Genomic DNA, 17977 nt, shown 5'->3' on the forward strand with positions numbered 1-17977 from the left:
ATCAGACACATCCAGAGGACCGAGTCTGTGGCATGTTGTCATGTAGTAATCATTCGTGTGTTTGCAGTCGTCGGCGCTCTGATCGGAAAACAGGAAGGCAGAAACATCGAGGTCATGAATTCATTTGAGCTGCTGTTTCACACCGTAGAGGATCAGATTCACATCGATAAAGAGTATTACTACACTAAAGAAGAGCAGTGTGAGTAACACAAACACTAACATTCACCGTGTGTGTAGTGATTCCTAACGTGTGTGTGTGTGTGTGTGACACGCTGGTTTTCCTCCGTCAGTCAAGCAGGTTTTTAAGGACATGGAGTTTCTGGGCTGGTACACGACTGGTGGCACTCCAGACCAATCAGATATCCACATTCATAAGCAGGTGGGTGGGGCTGAGGATAAACTCCTCCCATCAGTGTGTTGTGTCATACTGAAGGTGTGTGTGTTTTTTGTAGGTGTGCGAGATCATCGAGAGTCCGCTGTTCCTGAAGCTCAACCCCATGACCAAACACACCGACGTGAGTCTCACACACACACACACACACACACACACTCTCTCACACTCACACACCACACACACACACACCCCCCACACACACACACAGATTAAACACAGAATGTGTTTGTGAATCCTGACCTTTAACACTTTGTGTGCGCAGCTGCCGGTCAGCGTGTATGAATCTGTGATTGACATAATCAGCGGAGAGGTGAGTGTGTGTGTGTGTGTGTGTGTGTGTGTGTGGTGAGTCTCAGTTGTGTGTGTGCATGTGTGTGTGTGTGTGAGTCTTTGTTTTAATTAGCTTTGTTTTTGTATGCTTTTGTTGTTTTGTTTTGTTTTGCTTTGATTTGTTTTTGTTAACATTTGTTTATTTGTGTTTCGCTTTGCTTTGTTTTTGTTTACTTTTGTGGTTTTGCATTGTGTTAATTAGCTTTGATTTGTGTTGTTATTGTATACTTTTGTTCTGTTCTGTTCTGTTTATTTTTGCTTTGCTTTGCTTTTGTTTACTTTTGTTTGTGTTTTGCTTTGATTTGTTTTTGTTTACTTTTGTTGATTTGTGTTTTGTTTTCTTGTTTTGTTTTGCATTGTTTTTGTTTACTTTTGTTTTGTTTTTTTGTTTTGGTTTTTTTTTGTGCCTTGCATTTTGGTTTGTTTTGTGTGTGTGTGTGTGTGTGTGTGAGTCTCAGGTGTGTGTGTGTGTGTGAGAGTCTCAGGTATGTGTGTCTGTGTGTGTCTGTGTATAGTGTGTCTGTGTGTGAGAGAGTGTGTGTGTGTGTGTGTGTGTGAGTCTCTGTGAGTGTGTGAGTCTTAGGTGTGTGTGTGAGAGAGAGTCTCAGGTGTGTGTGTGTGTGTGTGTGTGAGTCTCTGTGAGTGTGTGAGTCTTAGGTGTGTGTGTGAGAGAGAGTCTCAGGTGTGTGTGTGTGTGTGTGTGTGAGTCTCTGTGAGTGTGTGAGTCTTAGGTGTGTGTGTGAGAGAGAGTCTCAGGTGTGTGTGTGTGTGTGTGTGTGAGTCTCTGTGAGTGTGTGAGTCTTAGGTGTGTGTGTGAGAGAGAGTCTCAGGTGTGTGTGTGTGTGTGTGTGTGAGTCTCTGTGAGTGTGTGAGTCTTAGGTGTGTGTGTGAGAGAGAGTCTCAGGTGTGTGTGTGTGTGTGTTTGTGTGTGAGAGTCTTAGGTGTGTGTGTGTGTGAGAGTCTCAGATGTGTGTGTGTGTGAGTCTCAGGTTCAGTATTGTTGTATGACTATGAATATTGATATATTAGTAATAATCATTATAATATATGGTCAGCAGGACAGGAGACATGCAACAGATGATATAGAATAATCTCAGGTCATCCAAAATTTGTGAAGTTCGTTGCTTGACAATTTTTTATTTTCATTAAGTTCACAACGCAGGTTTGGGAGGAGCCTAATCAGCCAGTCCTGCCAATCATCGTTTCGACCGTATATAAGCAGCAGTCATTGTTCCGTCCAAGCGACTATTCTTCCGGCATAGTGGCCCCGCCCTATTCCATGAAACATGTCCCACTCTGACGAGCTTCAGCTGTTCACCTCCGACGAGGAACTTTCCCGTCCTTCGGATTCTCCTTCCGCCACCCAGCCGAACCCAGCTTCCTCCAATTCCGGTTCTCGTACCGGCCACACCAGCAAGGAACAAGGTCGTCCTAATCGGCGCCCTCCTCCAAATTCGCCAAGACACCGCCACACACCGCGGTCATCCTCGCCTCCGGCCAGGCAGCCACGGACCCCAGGCGTCTCAACTTCTCCTCGCCTTCCAGCCCAGCCGACTCCACCAGGACCATCGTCAACTCCCGACATAACAAAATGGACAGTTAACGGATTGCGGCACGCTCTTGCCTCCGCAAACATTCATTTTTCCCATAGGCAAACCAAAGTACAGTTGTACGCTCTTTACACGAAGTCACTATCTGGAGAGAATCCACCAACTGTACCTCCCACCCGCCCTCAAAAAGCTTCCAGTCGACCGTCTAAAAGAGCTAGGCTAGCCTCGTTTAACACGGAGACCGAGACAGCCTCGGGCTCTACCAGCGTTTCCTCCCCGGCCGCAGCACCTGCGCCCACCTCCGCAGCCGTAATCCCCGCCCCCCAACCCAATAGCGCAGGTCTCGCGGCCACGGTCTTAAGCCCTTTGCTTTCACAGGCCAATTTAGCCCCTCAAACACGCTCCCAAGCTCCCACCTTCGCCCTTGCCCACACCATTGATCCTCCTGTCCAAGCCCACCTTTTACTCACCTCAGATTTGCTCAGCCTCGCCCATTCCTCACAAAATCCCGCTCCCATCCTTCCTCCTCCTACTTCTTTTCCAATTATCTCCGGAGCGCCCCCCAGCGTGAGGCTGCCTCCGCAATCGTGTCCCGCTCCGGTCTCTTGTCTGCATCCCCCCATATTTTCTCATCTACTTCTTTCTTTCCTTCTACGAGCACAGAACCCAGCATGAGGCTGCCACCGCAAACGGTGCCTGCCTCGTCTTTTCCCCGTCAGCCTTCCTCCCTCTAATGTTACTCCAGCCCGTCCTCCATCCTATACTCTCTACACGACCGTTCCAACAGCAACTCCTGCTCACGCCATTGCCATGGAGCCCCCATCCGTGTCCATTCCGCTCCGCACCCAAATCCTCTCAGGTATGGACGTGGACTTAGCATCTCTTCTATCTCCCATCCCGCAAAAAGATTGCTATCGATCCCTGGACTGTGGCATTTTTTCCGTGACCCTTAAAGATTCAGCCTCTAGCTCCAATCGCATTCTTTCACTCGCAGAATTCGTTCTAGCATTTGGAAAATATACAGACGTAATCTGTTCAGTTTTTCCAAACTGGCGTAAGGAGCTAAATGATTATCTCTCTATTATCGCTGACTTTTCTCTGTCATTCGGCAGCAGCCACTTTTACACTTATCACAAGCTATTTTCAGCTAAATGCGCGACAAGGGTCGCGCAGTGGAACCAGTGCCCCTACTGGGGTGCCCTCGACTTCGATTTGTATAATCGTGTTTTCCTCGGCTGCCGTAACATCTCCTGTTCTGTTTGTAGGTCTCTCGTTCATCAGTACCACTCCTGCCCACTAATCACTCAAAATTCTCTGAACCCTCAGTCTCGGCCTACCTCCGAATCTATCAAATCTACATCATATGTGCCACAGTCCGGGTCAGATCGCTCTGCCCCTGTTAAAGGTCATTATTCTTCCATTCCAAGTCGACAAGTTTGCAATCACTTCAACGATTTCCGCTGTTTGAGGCAAAAATATCGTTTTTTACATGTGTGTAATTTCTGTGGCGGTGTTTGATCCCAGTCTTGAAAGTCTTCCAGTTGCCACTTTTGTCTGTAATAACTTACAATCCGCCCTGTCAGAACCAGATATCGTAGATTCCCTCCTCGCAAAAGAGGTGGATTCTAATTTTATGATCGGCCCATTTGATTCCCCCCCGTTCGACGTACATCGCATAAACCCTATCGGTATAGCCACCAGAAAATTCTCGGGAAAGAAGCGCATCATTATCGATCTCTAATCACTCTAAGAGTGCTCCGTCTCCAGCATCAACAGTCTAATCCCCCTCTCAGAATTCTCTTTACACTATCACGATATCGACCAAGCAATTCAACTAATCAAATCCGTCGGCCGCGGAGCATGGTTAGCAAAAATCGACATCACGTCAGCCTTCAAAGTCATGCCATTAAACCCCGATTTCTGGCATCTGTTCGGAGTACACTGGCGTAACAAATACTATTTTGCCGTCCGCCTGACTTTCGGTTGTAAAAGCAGCCCAAAAATTTTTGACACGCTTTCCGAAGCCCTGTGCTGGATCCTTGCTAACAATTACAACATCCCCTACCTAATTCATCTGCTAGATGATTTCCTCATCATATCACCCAGACATTCTCCTCCGGCTGCCCACCTCAGCACAGTTCAAAGAGTTTTCTCCGAACTAGGCATTCCAATTGCATCCGAGAAAACTGAGGGACCCACCACCTCCCTCGAGTTCCTTGGAATTCGCCTCGATTCAGTCAAATTCCAAGCCTCGCATCCTAAAGAGAAAATTGACAGAATTTCCAACGTAATTAATAACCATACTTCGGCCACAAGAATTTCCAAATACGACCTTCTTTCCCTGCTAGGCCACCTAAATTTCGCTATGAGAATCGTGCCCCAAGGCCGCCCTTTTATCTTCCACCTTCTCTCTGTAGCATCCTCTGTCCCCGGCTTAAACGATTTAGTCCCCCTGAATTAATCGTGTAGAGCCGATCTCAATCTCTGGCTTTTGTTCCTTAATCAATGGAACGGCCTCAGCTTTTTCTACAATGCCCACGTCACGCTAGCCACCGACATGCACCTGTTCACAGACGCAGCCCCCTCAGTTGGATTCGGGGGGTATTTCCAAGGTCGTTGGTTTGCGTCAACATGGCCTCCCGAACTCCTAAATTTGAAACCGTCTTTCTCCTCCGCTCTATTCGAGCTCTACCCAATCGTCGTCGCCGCGACATTATGGGGGAAATGGGCCTCTAAAAGCATCCGCTTCCATTGCGACAACTCAGCAGCAGTCCACTGCATAAATAAAGGCACATCCAGTTCCACGTAAATCATGCCTTTTCTAAGACGTTTGATCTGGACGTCTGCCTGCAACCAGTTCATAATTAAAGCAATCCATATACCAGGTTGTAAAAACTCAATTGCTGACTCTCTTTCCTTTTAGAAATTCAGATCATTAGCTCCTCAGGCAGACCAGTCACCCACACCAGTGCCTCTTTATTCGGACCTGACGTTCCAGTAAAACACCCTCTCCTCCATCTTCACGACTTATCCACCCTTCTCATCCTCCAAGCCGTTTCTCCAAGAACACTCAGCTCATACTGGATGGCTTGGAACGGTTTCAAAACCTTCCATTCTCACCACAAGCTTCAATTGCCTGACTTCTCTCTCACAACTGTTTCTTCTTTTGCAACTTTTCTCCACCACTTCAAACAGATCCAACCCGGCTCCATAAAAACATATCTTAGCGGTATCCACTTTTTCCATAAACTAATTTTCGGCCACCAGTGCCCCGCCATCAACAACCCTCAACTCTCCCTGCTTTTACAAGGTATTGAAAAATCCCAACCTCGCTTGCCCATCACCCACGAAATATTAAGCAATTGCTTACTCACCCTTCGTTCAGGTTACCACTCCGAAAACACAGCCAGATTACTCAACGCCCTTTTCATCCTCGCTTTCTTCGGTTTCCTCAGATGCTCCGAATTCACTTGCAATTCCAAATTCAATCCCAGGATCCATCCGGCCTTCTCCGACCTCCAAATACTGGACAACGACACAATTCGCTTTAACATCAAACGTAGCAAAACTGATCAATTAATGCACGGCCATCCAATTTTCATTTTTAACTTACCCTCCCCCCTCCAGCCTTACCAATCCGTTGCCCTCTTCTTGGCTCACAGACGTTCTCAAATTCAGTCTCCCACCGATCCCCTTTTCATAGACGACAATAATAGCCCCATCTCCAGACATTGGTTTCAAAAACACCTCAAATCAGTCCTGACTAAATCAGGCATTTCAGCAAACCATTACTCCAGCCATTCCTTTCGCATAGGTGCTGCAACTTCAGCCGCCCAAAACGGTCTCCCCGAAATCCAAATAAAGAGCTTAGGCCGGTGGTCTTCGAACACCTTCCATTCTTACATCAGATCAAACCTTTTCCAAATCAGACAACCACACCAATCTCTCATTCAATAATCCAGCCACCACACACCTGTCTTTCATTAATCAACAAATTACTTTCGTTTCGCAGAAATAGCAGGGATTCCCCTTTCCCCGCCCTTCACCTAGCCCAACGTCTCAAAGCAGGGAATTCCCTGTCTCCCAATCATAAATCCCGCAGTCATACGGCCAGGACCAACCTCCCACTTGGGGTGGAGATGAGTAGGTTTAGGTATATGTAAGGTGGGAGGAGTTGGATCTGGATCCAACCACGACCCTTGGATCTTGTGTTCTGCGGTGAGGACCATCTAGATTCATTCATGAATCTAATGAACTCTCATTCATTGTCAAGAAGAGCCAGGGCAGATGTCAAGAGTTTAAGTGAATAATCACTTCCAATAATGACTGAATGTGGTTTGTTTTTCACACAAAGTATTACAATTTCAAACAACATAAGTTATATTGCACAAGTTGTATGGATTAAACTTTTTGTTTTTTTTTGAAGATTGAAACTTCCAGTTTATTGTAAACTGGAAAGATGCATTTCCTTTCGCATAGGTGCTGCAACTTCAGCCGCCCAAAACGGTCTCCCCGAAATCCAAATAAAGAGCTTAGGCCGGTGGTCTTCGAACGCCTTCCATTCTTACATCAGATCAAACCTTTTCCAAATCAGACAACCACACCAATCTCTCATTCAATAATCCAGCCACCACACACCTGTCTTTCATTAATCAACAAATTACTTTCGTTTCGCAGAAATAGCAGGGATTCCCCTTTCCCCGCCTTTCACCTAGCCCAACGTCTCAAAGCAGGGAATTCCCTGTCTCCCAATCATAAATCCCGCAGTCATACGGCCAGGACCAACCTCCCACTTGGGGTGGAGATGAGTAGGTTTAGGTATATGTAAGGTGGGAGGAGTTGGATCTGGATCTTGTGTTCTGCAGTGAGGACCATCTCGCCGCAGCAGCGACTTTCTCTCCTGCAAACTTCTAACCTTTTCACTGCCGCAGCAGTGGCTTTCCTATCCTAATATCTAGCAGCTCATCGCCGCAGCAGTGAGTCGTCCTTCAAACCCAGCAACATTCCTTCATCACTTCCGCATTAGTGACAAATCCTCATTAGCTTTTACCCATCAGCAGCGATCTTTCTTTTGTTAAGATTTCCTCTTCGCCATAGCAGAGTTTTCCCCATCGCTCTCGCAGGAGCGTTTTTTCTCCTTAATGCGTTAAATAAGTCTTTTTGGGGGGGTAAAACCACATTTTTTTATTTCTCCAGTTGGCGACGAGCTTGCTGTCCTTTATAAGCTTTTTTTGGGGGGTTTCTTACTCGGAGCTCAAGCCGAGCCTCAGGTTTCGAGCCTCCTTCACGGACAGCAAGCCAAGTTTGTTTTACCATTACCTGGCAGGGCTGAGTGGGCGGGCGAACTCGTGAACTGTTGTTTTGAGTGATCAGCTGTGTGTGATGTAATGAGGAAACAATCTTCCTATAAACTCACCTGAAAAGTTGAGCTCGGAGTTAGAGCTGGGTGATAAAACGGTATGGATATTTATCGGCGGTACACCATCATCGATAACGATAGAAAAAATGTTCGATATGTCGCTTTTTTCATTTAAAGTTATGAGTGACAAGCAGACAGCTGAGAGAACACAAACACATGCTGAAATGAGTGCCTGTGATGGGAATCAAAAATAAATATTAGTCGAATTTAAAATAAAAATTTGCATTCGAATGCAAAAACGGTTTATTTGAATTTTAGTTGTGCGTCAGGGAGCTTATCAGCGGTGCACGAGATGCAGTGAGGATGATGTAAGAGATGTAATATTAGAGAAATATAGAAGCTCAATGCGGAGAAGATATTGTTTAGGTTAAAACCCAAACCAAGCCATTCACACAGAAGAACGCATATTCAGCGCATTCTTGAGACGCACAACTACGACTGAACACTCGCGTCTCGCACAAGAGATGAACAGAAAGCCATGTAAAGTTAAAAGAGCTTCAACTTTTAGAAAACACGTCTGGAGAATTTGGGGTTTTATTCCATTCCACTGCGTCTCATATGTTTTTAAATGCAATCGTGTGATCAGCGCTTTGGCTATTTGTATTAATCTATGCATAAAATACATGATGCTGTATTGTTCATATTGTTTATTTAAATTACGAAATTATATTTGATTTATAAACATTAGTTTAGACGGTGTGCAATTATTTATAGACAGTTGTTATTTCATTGCATTGAATAAACAGTTTAATGAGGTGCATTATTTTGCTCATCGCCCTAAACACTTATTTAATCTGCAGATAAAATATAAGGAGATATTTGTTTCAATTTTATTTTATTTTGTTTTATTTGTTATTTTCTTTAAGACTAAAATAGGTTGTTGTTGTTTGTCTTAATAAATTGGGTAAATTAAAAATACAGTGGTTAAATTTAAATAATTATCGATACCGAATGATGTGAAACATTATATCGTGATAAATTTTTCAGCTCTATGGCCCAGCCCTAGCTTGGAGTGATCTTGATCATTACACGTGGATAGAGTTCAGGTCAAAGGAATAAGAATTATGTTTCTGTGTGCTCATGAACGTGATGATGTGCTGTTTGTTTTAAGGAGCTCAGACCGTTTCGTACACGTCTCTAGAACCAAATTCTGTTGTGTGTAATGACACAAAGACGCCGCTGTGAATAAACCAAGTAAAATAACAGTAAAAGACTGGTGGTTTTGAATAACAATACATAGAGCTAGTCAAGTAACTTCATCTAGAGCACTCGAGCTGGACTGACTCTAATAGCGGATCGACATAAACTACAGACTAAACCAGACTGATTCCTGCACTGCTCAGCTCAGAGGTTTCGGTCTGTTTTGCTCCATATCACGTCTCTTCTCTCAGTCTAGTGGACCGAAAACATCATAAGAGTTGCTTTTATTGCACTTTCTGTAGATTTCAATCTTTAAAGAGTTTTTTCTCTTACAAACAGCAAACGTTACAGTTTTATTCCTCTCTATATTCTGAAGGTTTGCTCATATTTCATTCACACTGATTTATGCAACATTTTACTCCTAAAAACATGAAAATGTGTTTGTTTTCTGTCTGTTGACAGTATTTTCTGATTTATGACAAAAAGAGAAATCCACAATCCCCTCTGGAGAAACCTTTAACTCTAATATGAGGACAAAATCAGACCAGAATTATGAACATGTCTTTATCCAGTCATCAGATTTATGTGCTGGAAAGGAATGCAGATTAATGAGATCATGCCTCATTTGCATATTTAAATATAACATTTCAGAAAACTTGTGATACAACACGTGTGCAGTTGTTAAAGTGATGAATCAGCCGCTGAAGTCTGTTAGTTTGTTAGTCTCGTTGTTCCTTTGTTCTCAGGGTCGTCTGACATCGACTCTCGCTCAAAGACTGATCTGGGGATTTAACCCTTGATATCAGATCGTTCACATGAAGTCTGTCTTTAGTTTGGAGGTCAGAGGTCGTAACTGTCCTGTCATCTTTGCTAGGCGACTATGCTGTTTGCTGAGCTGCCGTATACGCTAGCGACAGAAGAAGCAGAGCGCATCGGAGTCGATCACGTCGCACGGATGACAGCCATCGGGACAGGAGAGAACTCCACCGGTACACACACACACACACACACATTATACAGGTGCTGGTCTGTGTGTGTGTGTGTGATTAAACCGTGTTTGTGTGTTTCTGTCAGTGGCGGAGCATCTGATCGCTCAGCACAGCGCTATAAAGATGCTGCACAGTCGCGTGAAGGTCATTCTGGAGTACCCAGAGACTCACACTCTCTCTCACACACACACACTCACACTCACAGAGACTCTCTCACACACACACTCACTCACTCACTCACTCACTCACTCTCTCACACACACACAGACAGACAGACAGACACACACACACACTATACACAGACAGACGCACACTCACACACACTATACACAGACAGACACACACAGACACACACTCACACACACACACACACACACACACTATACACAGACAGACGCACACTCGCACACACTATACACAGACAGACACACACAGACTCACACTCACACTCACACACACACACACACACACACACTCACTCACAGAGACTCACACTCTCACACATGCAGACACGCACACACTATACACAGACAGACACACACACACACACATTACAGTTATCAGCATTCGTACAGAATTTTGAAAGTTTGAAAAATGCTTCATTTTTAGCTGCTATTGAATTTTGAATGTCGTCCTTGATAATGCTTGATATTTTTTCTTAGAGTGTCCTGTGTGATTAAAAAAAGAAAACAGAAACAGATCGTTATTAAGATTTAATAATTATTACAACATGTGGTTGTGTTTTGAGTTTTATTTTAAAGACGGGCATGTGGCAAACTGAGATCTGCTGTTATGATCATCACTCATATCTCGGTCATTAGCTTCAGACAGACTCGTGTTGTGAAATGGCTCGAGTCGGACTCACTCAGAATTTTTCATATTTGTTTTGGTCTTGATGCATACGAACACTTTCTGTCTTTTTTATTTCTCTTTTGGAAAGTCATGGAAATGCAATAATGGATTTAGTTGTTTGCTTTTAGCAGATGGAAAGGTAATTGTATGTGCTGTGGCCTCAGTTACTGAGCTGGTTTTGCTTATAATGTGTAACTTCAATTATTTACTGATGCTTGAATGAGCTTTTGAGTCTGTAACATGTGGTCAATAGCAAATGATGATTTTGAAGTAAATTTGTTATAGTTTATTAAAAACAACTTGCCCACCCTTGAAAAGCACAGACTGATTCTGCTGGAGAAGATCTTGAACTGCAGTCGTAGAAATCAGCCTCAAACTCTCTCTTGTGTGTGTGTGTGTGTGTGTGTGTGTGTGTGTGTGTGTGTGTGTGTGTGTGTGTGTGTGTGTGTGTGTGTCTGTCTGTGTGTGCACGTGCGTCTGTGTGTCTGTGTGTGCGTCTGCGTGTGTGTGTGTGCATGTGTGTGTGTTAGGTGAGGTCCCGTTCAATCATGAGATCCTGCGGGAGGCGAACGCTCTCTGTCACCGTCTGCCGGTTCTCAACACGCTGAAGTTCAAGACGGACTTCTATGATGTGAGTGTTTCAGTTCTGTGCTGCTCAGTCGCTTTTGTCACTGTTTGGGGGCCAAAACATAATGTTTTACTATAAAATGTAGAGGTTTCATTACTGACTCCTCAAAGCAGACGTTAGTGAAACGGTCATTCAGACGCTTGATCTGCTGAAGCACATTCACAGTGACTGAAGTGTTTTTGGTGACATGATCAGTTGACACGAGTTCTCTCCTCCTGCAGCAATGTAATGACGTGGGTCTGATGGCGTACCTGGGATCCATCACCAAAACCTGCAACAGCATGAACCAGTTCATCAACAAGTTCAACGTGCTGTACGACAGGCAGGGCATCGGCAGACGCATGAGGGGCCTGTTCTTCTGAAACATCAGCACATCAGTCCTGCTTCTGTCTCGTATCTCAATCTCATTTCTTTCTGACCGTTAGCGCTGTTAATACAATAAACGTGATGTCTTTGTGTGAGATGCCTGTTTAACTTTACTGTCGCATGTAAAGATATCACACACAACCCTCCTGTGATTAAGTCAGGTTTATCTCTATAGTGCTTTATAATTTACTGATTCCTATTTATTACTGTGAAATTCTATAATTTCAGCTTCATCTATAAAACAGCTCTACAGAATACAGTATCATTATTCAGTTTTCTGCTCAAGTTATTTAAGTATTATTAATTTTTTTTCTGAGAACTTTATTTCAAGAGGTTGGATTAAAATCACAACTTTATTCACACAGCATCTAACAAGCATGTGGTTTTAATTTTTTTTTACCCTTTTTTTTTTTATACCTGTTGTTTTCCAGTGCAAAAGTGATTGCTTGGCCATTGGAAATAACTGGATTAGACTGCTAAAAAAAGAAATATGGAGCGCTCCGTGGCCCACTGTATTAGATTAGATGAGTGGAGAATGACACACAGCACAGCTTCCAGCTTTAACCCTTGAAATCTCGAAGTCCCACAGCTCTCATTCTGCCTTTAGGACATTACAATTTTAAGACAAACTTCCTAATTATTAAAATATGATATCTACTAAATATTTCCCAGGTGAATGTAATTCAGAAACAATGCTATTTAATAAGCTCAGGTCAGTAAGTTCAAAACAGAAGTCTTTATTTTAAGAATAAAGTTGAAAAAAGAATCTTACACGGTCTGCTAATGCATGCATACTGAGAGATTTACAAAGCCATTTTAATAGATTACACCAAAACCAGGCTGTGTGTGTGTGTGGTTTATTGTGTTTCTTATGCTCACGCTGCAAAACTTTAAACGCTAACAGTTGTGAAGCTCGAGCTAATGAGGCTCAAACCTGCTGCTTTAACTGCAGCCTCAGGCTCTCAGGATTCAGGACAGACTCACGGGGTGAAAACTACTCCATATTTTATTCAACTTTCTTAACATCAATCATAATGAATGAATCACAATGAATGCAGAAGCTCTAGGCGCTGTGTGGCGTCTCGGCCGCGGGGTAGGCGTGTCGGAGCGGGTCGTAGAGCTCGGAGCGGTAGTTGTAGGGATAAAGGTGGGCGTAATACGGGTGTGGATGCTTCTTACTGACGGCCACCCGCAGCTCCGGCTCGTCCTCTTCCGTCACGGGCGCCGGCGACGGGGCTTTACCTTTGATGGGCCGTGGCGGGTGGTCGATCAGGCAGTCGGGGTCCCAGTAAGGGTCGCAGTCGTACTCCATTCCCTTGGAGACGATGGGGGCCGGCGGAGGGGGCGGGGCCGGATTGTATTTCTTGGAGGGGACGGGAGAGGGGGCGGGGCCTTGCAGCTTGCAGGTGGGGTGATAGCGCGGGTCACACAGCACCGGCACGGCTCCGCTCGGCATGTACACGATGTGCGGCCTGCACTGGGGGTCTTTGCTGTTGCACAGATAGACGACATCAGCCTGAGCGATGGGCGGAGTCACGGGGGCTTTGACAGCAGCTGGGGGCGGAGCTGGGGGCGGAGCCGGCTTGCAGCTCTTGTCTTTGGCTGGGTCACATTTGGGAAGCGGAGGCAGAAGCGGAACCCCCAGTTTGCTCTGGTAGTACGAGGCGTTGGGGCCGTAGACCTGCTCCAGGTGCCTCATCTGCTGGTACAGCATGCGGATCCTGTCGATCTCATACAGCTGCGGGAGAGAAAACAGCCGAGTCAGCATATACCATATACACCAGACGAGGGCTGCAAGTGATCTGTGAGGGTCTGCTGTCCTCTTACGCCCTCCGTGTGTCCGATACTGCTGTAGTATCTGTAATACGCCTGGAAATCTGGACTTTGCCTGTGCCAGCGTGGATCGACGCTGCGTCTCGGGCGAGAACTGGACAGGAATTCATTCGCCTTGTTGGAGTCGATCCTGACTGAAGCACCATCTAACACACACACACACACACACACACACACAAGCTCTGAGAGATGAACCCCAGGAGAATTTTCTTCATTTAAAGACATATAAACTAATATTAGATCTTTTCAGTGAGTACAGAGATGTTCACCTTCCCGTTGGAGGATATTCATCAGGGATTTTGCCTCGAGCTGACCTTAAGTAAAACATTTTTGCACAATTTACCTTCAAGATAAATGACAAATTATACAAAAATATAGACACAGTTGCTTATACTGCTAAACATGAAAGAATGGAGTGAAAGCTCACATGGCAGCAGCAGAAGGAGCGCAGACAGCAGTCTCACTGCAGACATCATGACCTCTGACCTGCACACAGATGATGAAGCTCAGCATACTCAGCGGAACAAGGAGCACAGTGGTGAAAAGCTCATTCAGCTGTAGGCTACAACTCTCTGTAAATGTTACTGGAGCAGAGTAAGCATTAAGAGTGACAGAGTTCAACTCACCTCTCCCGTGATGCGTCTGTCCCGTCGCCAGCGCAGACAGCTGCTCTTATACTAGCGCTCCGCCGGTCTTCTGTCAATCACTCGAGCTCAGCCGCACTATTGGTCAGATCCGTGGGAAGCCACGCCCACTGCTGCTGGAGCGGCGCGCGCACCACAGGAGCGTCAAACTGCGAGCTGCTGCAGTGTGCGTTTCTCACATAAACTGAACAAAAACGTCGATAATTTCACATTTAACACGCTCAGACAGATGGCTTTCATTAGTCCGGTCGCGTGTGAGCGGCTGTCGCCGGATTATTGTCGGTTTAGTTAAAAACAGATGTTTTCCGCCCATCTGAAACTTTAAAAGCTGCTAATAAAACTGTTCTGCAGACGCGACACATTCCTGAGCCTTCCAGCCCCTTTTATCGCTTTTATTTCATCCTGAGGAAGAGTCTCAAACACGTCTTCACCTGCTCACACACACTTCTGAAGCGAAACTCCTGGATCTGTTCTCGTTAGGGTTATTAGGGCGTGCAGAAGAAAGAAGAAAGAAGCTGAAGAAACGGGCTAATGCTGTAGGTTTCATATGCCAAGTTCAAGTGTGCATTAAAAAGACTGGTAGAGGGACAATAGCTCAGCCCATTTGATTTGTCTTGTATTAAGAAAGTAAAAAAAACAACAACAACACAGAGCAGATATCCTATAATATCTATAATATCTCAGAGATCCTATAGGGCTCCATGTGATACTGCAGCCAGCTAAACATGAGCTGTGATGTGTCTTGAGTGCATGATGCTTGAGCTGAGCAGCAGGTTTCTGGTGTTGGGAGAAGCTGATGAAGGCCTTTCTTACTGAGGAGTCTCTAAACCTCACTGCAACACATTAGAAGTCAGAAAAAAGACTGGATGGAATGAAATTGTATAAAGTTACATAATATTTTTGTTCATTTGTGTTTATTATTAAACTATATTCCATTAAAAAGCTCTTGCTGACCCCCTCCACTCCATTATCCGGATGTGTATAATCCTAGAAACGCTCCTGGCTTTGGGATCTTGGGACTTTTACACACTGAAGTAAAAATGTGTTTGTATTTTACAATCAGTGTTGGGCTCGTTACTCCAAAAATGTAATTTATTACTCGTTACGTTACTCCTTTCAAAAGTAATATTATTACTTTACTTATTACTTTCTGGCAACAGTAATTAGTTACACTACTAGTTACATTAGTTTTCCCCATAAAATTCTTCTAAAATGTTACTAACAATATATTTCTGCCACATCATTTGATCAAAATCCACACTGGATCATTCAGAAGTTATTACAAACACTCAGTGATTGATAGAGACTTTTCAGTGAGAGTGTATTAATTGTCACGTGTAGCTTGAAGCTAATTGTAGCTATAATTTCTCTGTTACCCATATATGATTATATTTCATGAAGTATTTTATCCGAAGAAATCACATAAGTTCATGAGATGTTTAATTACAGTAATATAATTAATATGGGATCAGAGGGATGATGGTGTAATACCAGAGTAAAGTAACTCACACATCTGTGCTCAGACTCCTGACTAAACCAGTGTAATGCCAATATTTACATCCACTTATTGTAAGCTTTTCCATATTCCCAGCTTTCCTGATGCACTGCTGACGTCATGAGCGAGTCCTGAGAATTATGAAAATTAATCTAGGAATTATTGGATTGTTGGATTTCAAAGCAGTAGGGGTTGAGGCATCAAAAGTAACCAAGTAACGAGCTGTTTTATGGATGGTAACTGCAATATACTGAAATCTTATTAGTAATTAGTTACACTACTAGTTACTGCCCATCACTGTTTACAATAAGGTTTCATTTTCTTTTTTTTTAACTTTAGCTAACTAGATTTGGCATAAGCTAACCCTGAAAAACAATTCTAAAGCATATATTAATTTAGACATTTACTTTATTAAAATCAAGTTATATCTGTTAATGTCGTTTAATGTGGGTGGAGAAGAAGATCCGCCATGAACAACACAGTTGAACAACGCATTTGTAATTACCGTTAAGATTAATATAGATAATAAAACAATACGAAACACTAGGAAAAGTGGAGAGACTTTGCCAACATTCAACAACGTACAAAATGAATTAATCAAGGACCGCATTAACAGCGGTTGCTGTGCGTTTTGCCATTGCGGGATTCATCCAATCAGACTTCACTCTGTTCGGACCTGAGCCAATCACTGTTCAGACCACCCGAGGCAACAGCCAATCATCTTCCAGAATCCCGCCTGCTTTACTTTGACCGGTAACCAGTCAGTGAGGGGGTTTTCGCGCTGTCAGTCAAGACAGATCAATAACTTCACACCGCGTCCAATAGTGATCAATAATTGCAAATCTGCCGAAGTTGTCCATTAACTGATTCTGAGGTGAGTCTTTCTTCAGACTGATGATCGAGCTTAAAATAAATGTACCCCACAGGTTCCGACTCGTAGGTAACAGACGGTCTTTCTCGTGTTTAGCATCCGTTTTAATTCATGTAAAATAATACGATTTGATCATTTTTTCTGGAGTGTAGATTTTTTGATCCTAACCCTATATTTGTGCGGTTTTCCTCAGTTAATTTTCGATTACACTGATTTAATGCTAGAGCAGCTCTAACTGCTAAAGTCATATTAAACGCAGCTAACGTAACGTTAAACTGACGGTTGAGAACTTGACCAACACAAAACCGAAGTACTTAAATGAGGCTAATTATAAAACTTCCGACGTGTTAATTCTGTCAATGTTCAGCCGATTTCTCGATTTTCTGATTTTCCCCATAGTTACTTTCTCCATAAGCGGCTCAAAAATGCGGTTAGGACACGAAAAGCGCGAACGGACCGCAAACAAACCCCGCTCAAATCCCCGACTCTCCCGCGTGACGAACCGACAGCTCTCGAATCAAGAATAGTGCACTTTCCTTTTTCCTCATTTATCTTTAGTTGCTTAAGCTTACACATGCTCCATACAACCCGTTCAACTCCCGAATACCACTCTACATTTAGTCTGGCAAGAATTTTAATTAGAATTAATTTGAGTGTGGGTTTTCTCAACAGAACGCATGTTAAAAAGCGAGGCGCAGGGCAGAGGAGTTACAAAAATGCAACAGGAGTTTTTAAATGTTGAACTTCTTTTAAACTTCTGTTTTCTTTTGAACGATTTGCGTCGTTGTTCAGAATCAGTCGGTCTCTGCCGAGCTACGCAATCACGCATTAAGTGACGCACGTACGTTACGTTAATTAGAGAGCAACAGCTGGAGATGACCGAGCTTCGGCTGTGAACTCGTTTCGCCTCCAGTCGTCTTTAGTAAGTGCTGTGAGAGTTTTCTAATCGATTGTTTGCAAAGCATTTGTGTTTAATGACAAAAATAACAGTCGATTACTGCCCTTGATATTGGAATCGATGTTTTTTATCGCTATAACGCAGATTAAGAGGGCCATTTAAAAACAAGTTGATTTTCCAATTTAGGTTTAAGTGAGAGTGCAGTTAAATTTTGTCGTCTTTCATGAATTATATAATTCCATTTCATGAATTAAAGAAGTGTTGTAGCAACCGTGACAGTAACACTAGTGACCACGTTTTGTTAAAGGGGTCATATGATGCTGCTAAAAAGAACAGTATTTTGTGTATTTGGTGTAATGAAATGTGTTTATGCGGTTTAAGGTTCAAAAAACAGATTATTTTCCACATACTGTACATTATTGTTTCTCCTCTATGCCCCGCCTTTCTGAAACGGGGTCAATTTTTACAAAGCTCATCGTTCTGAAAAGCGAGGTGTGCTGTGATTGGCCAGCTGTCCAGTGCGTTGTGATTGGCCGAATACCTCAAGCGTGTGACAGAAATGTTACGT

The 17977-nt window shown here is 43.7% G+C and overlaps 3 protein-coding genes across 4 annotated transcripts in view; 2 read left to right on the forward strand and 1 right to left on the reverse strand.

Annotated features, from left to right (window-relative positions):
* The window catches only part of cops6 (COP9 signalosome subunit 6), a 14993-nt gene extending 2960 nt beyond the window's left edge, over positions 1 to 12033 (forward strand). Inside the window, exons 2-9 of the mRNA XM_016456552.1 lie at positions 68 to 199; positions 291 to 379; positions 453 to 515; positions 657 to 704; positions 9708 to 9822; positions 9908 to 9980; positions 11185 to 11305; positions 11524 to 12033. Coding sequence (XP_016312038.1) covers positions 68 to 199; positions 291 to 379; positions 453 to 515; positions 657 to 704; positions 9708 to 9822; positions 9908 to 9980; positions 11185 to 11305; positions 11524 to 11664 — 782 coding nt within the window. The 3' untranslated portion in view covers positions 11665 to 12033. The remainder of the gene's footprint in view (positions 1 to 67; positions 200 to 290; positions 380 to 452; positions 516 to 656; positions 705 to 9707; positions 9823 to 9907; positions 9981 to 11184; positions 11306 to 11523) is intronic.
* A 241-nt stretch (positions 12034 to 12274) lies between these two features.
* On the reverse strand, positions 12275 to 14155 carry and4 (actinodin4). Its single transcript, XM_016456560.1, has 5 exons — positions 14128 to 14155; positions 13929 to 13987; positions 13771 to 13815; positions 13496 to 13647; positions 12275 to 13406 (listed from the first exon to the last, which is right to left on the reverse strand). The coding sequence occupies exons 2-5, from the start codon at positions 13975 to 13977 to the stop codon at positions 12732 to 12734; spliced, it is 921 nt and encodes a 306-aa protein (XP_016312046.1). The 5' UTR covers positions 13978 to 13987; positions 14128 to 14155; the 3' UTR covers positions 12275 to 12731.
* Positions 14156 to 17362: 3207 nt separating this feature from the next.
* stag3 (STAG3 cohesin complex component) overlaps positions 17363 to 17977 on the forward strand; it is a 26829-nt gene continuing 26214 nt past the window's right edge. Inside the window, exon 1 of one of the 2 annotated variants that reach the window (XM_016456562.1) lies at positions 17363 to 17433. The gene's annotated coding sequence lies outside the window, so the exon portion shown is untranslated. The remainder of the gene's footprint in view (positions 17434 to 17977) is intronic. The other variant, XM_016456563.1, reaches the window with a different exon arrangement.

The sequence above is a fragment of the Sinocyclocheilus anshuiensis genome, unplaced genomic scaffold (assembly GCF_001515605.1).
Source record: "Sinocyclocheilus anshuiensis isolate Anshui unplaced genomic scaffold, SAMN03320099.WGS_v1.1 scaffold924, whole genome shotgun sequence".
Taxonomy (NCBI): Eukaryota; Metazoa; Chordata; class Actinopteri; order Cypriniformes; family Cyprinidae; genus Sinocyclocheilus; species Sinocyclocheilus anshuiensis.

Bases quoted from the DNA above. Each gene is read 5' to 3' on its own strand.
- and4 (XM_016456560.1), bottom strand. From the start codon at position 13,977: ATGATGTCTGCAGTGAGACTGCTGTCTGCGCTCCTTCTGCTGCTGCCA. The intron at 13,648-13,770 runs GTGAACATCTCT...TGTGTGTGTTAG, and splicing joins GAATATCCTCCAACGGGAAG to ATGGTGCTTCAGTCAGGATC. The intron at 13,407-13,495 runs GTAAGAGGACAG...TCTCTCCCGCAG, and splicing joins GTATCGGACACACGGAGGGC to CTGTATGAGATCGACAGGAT.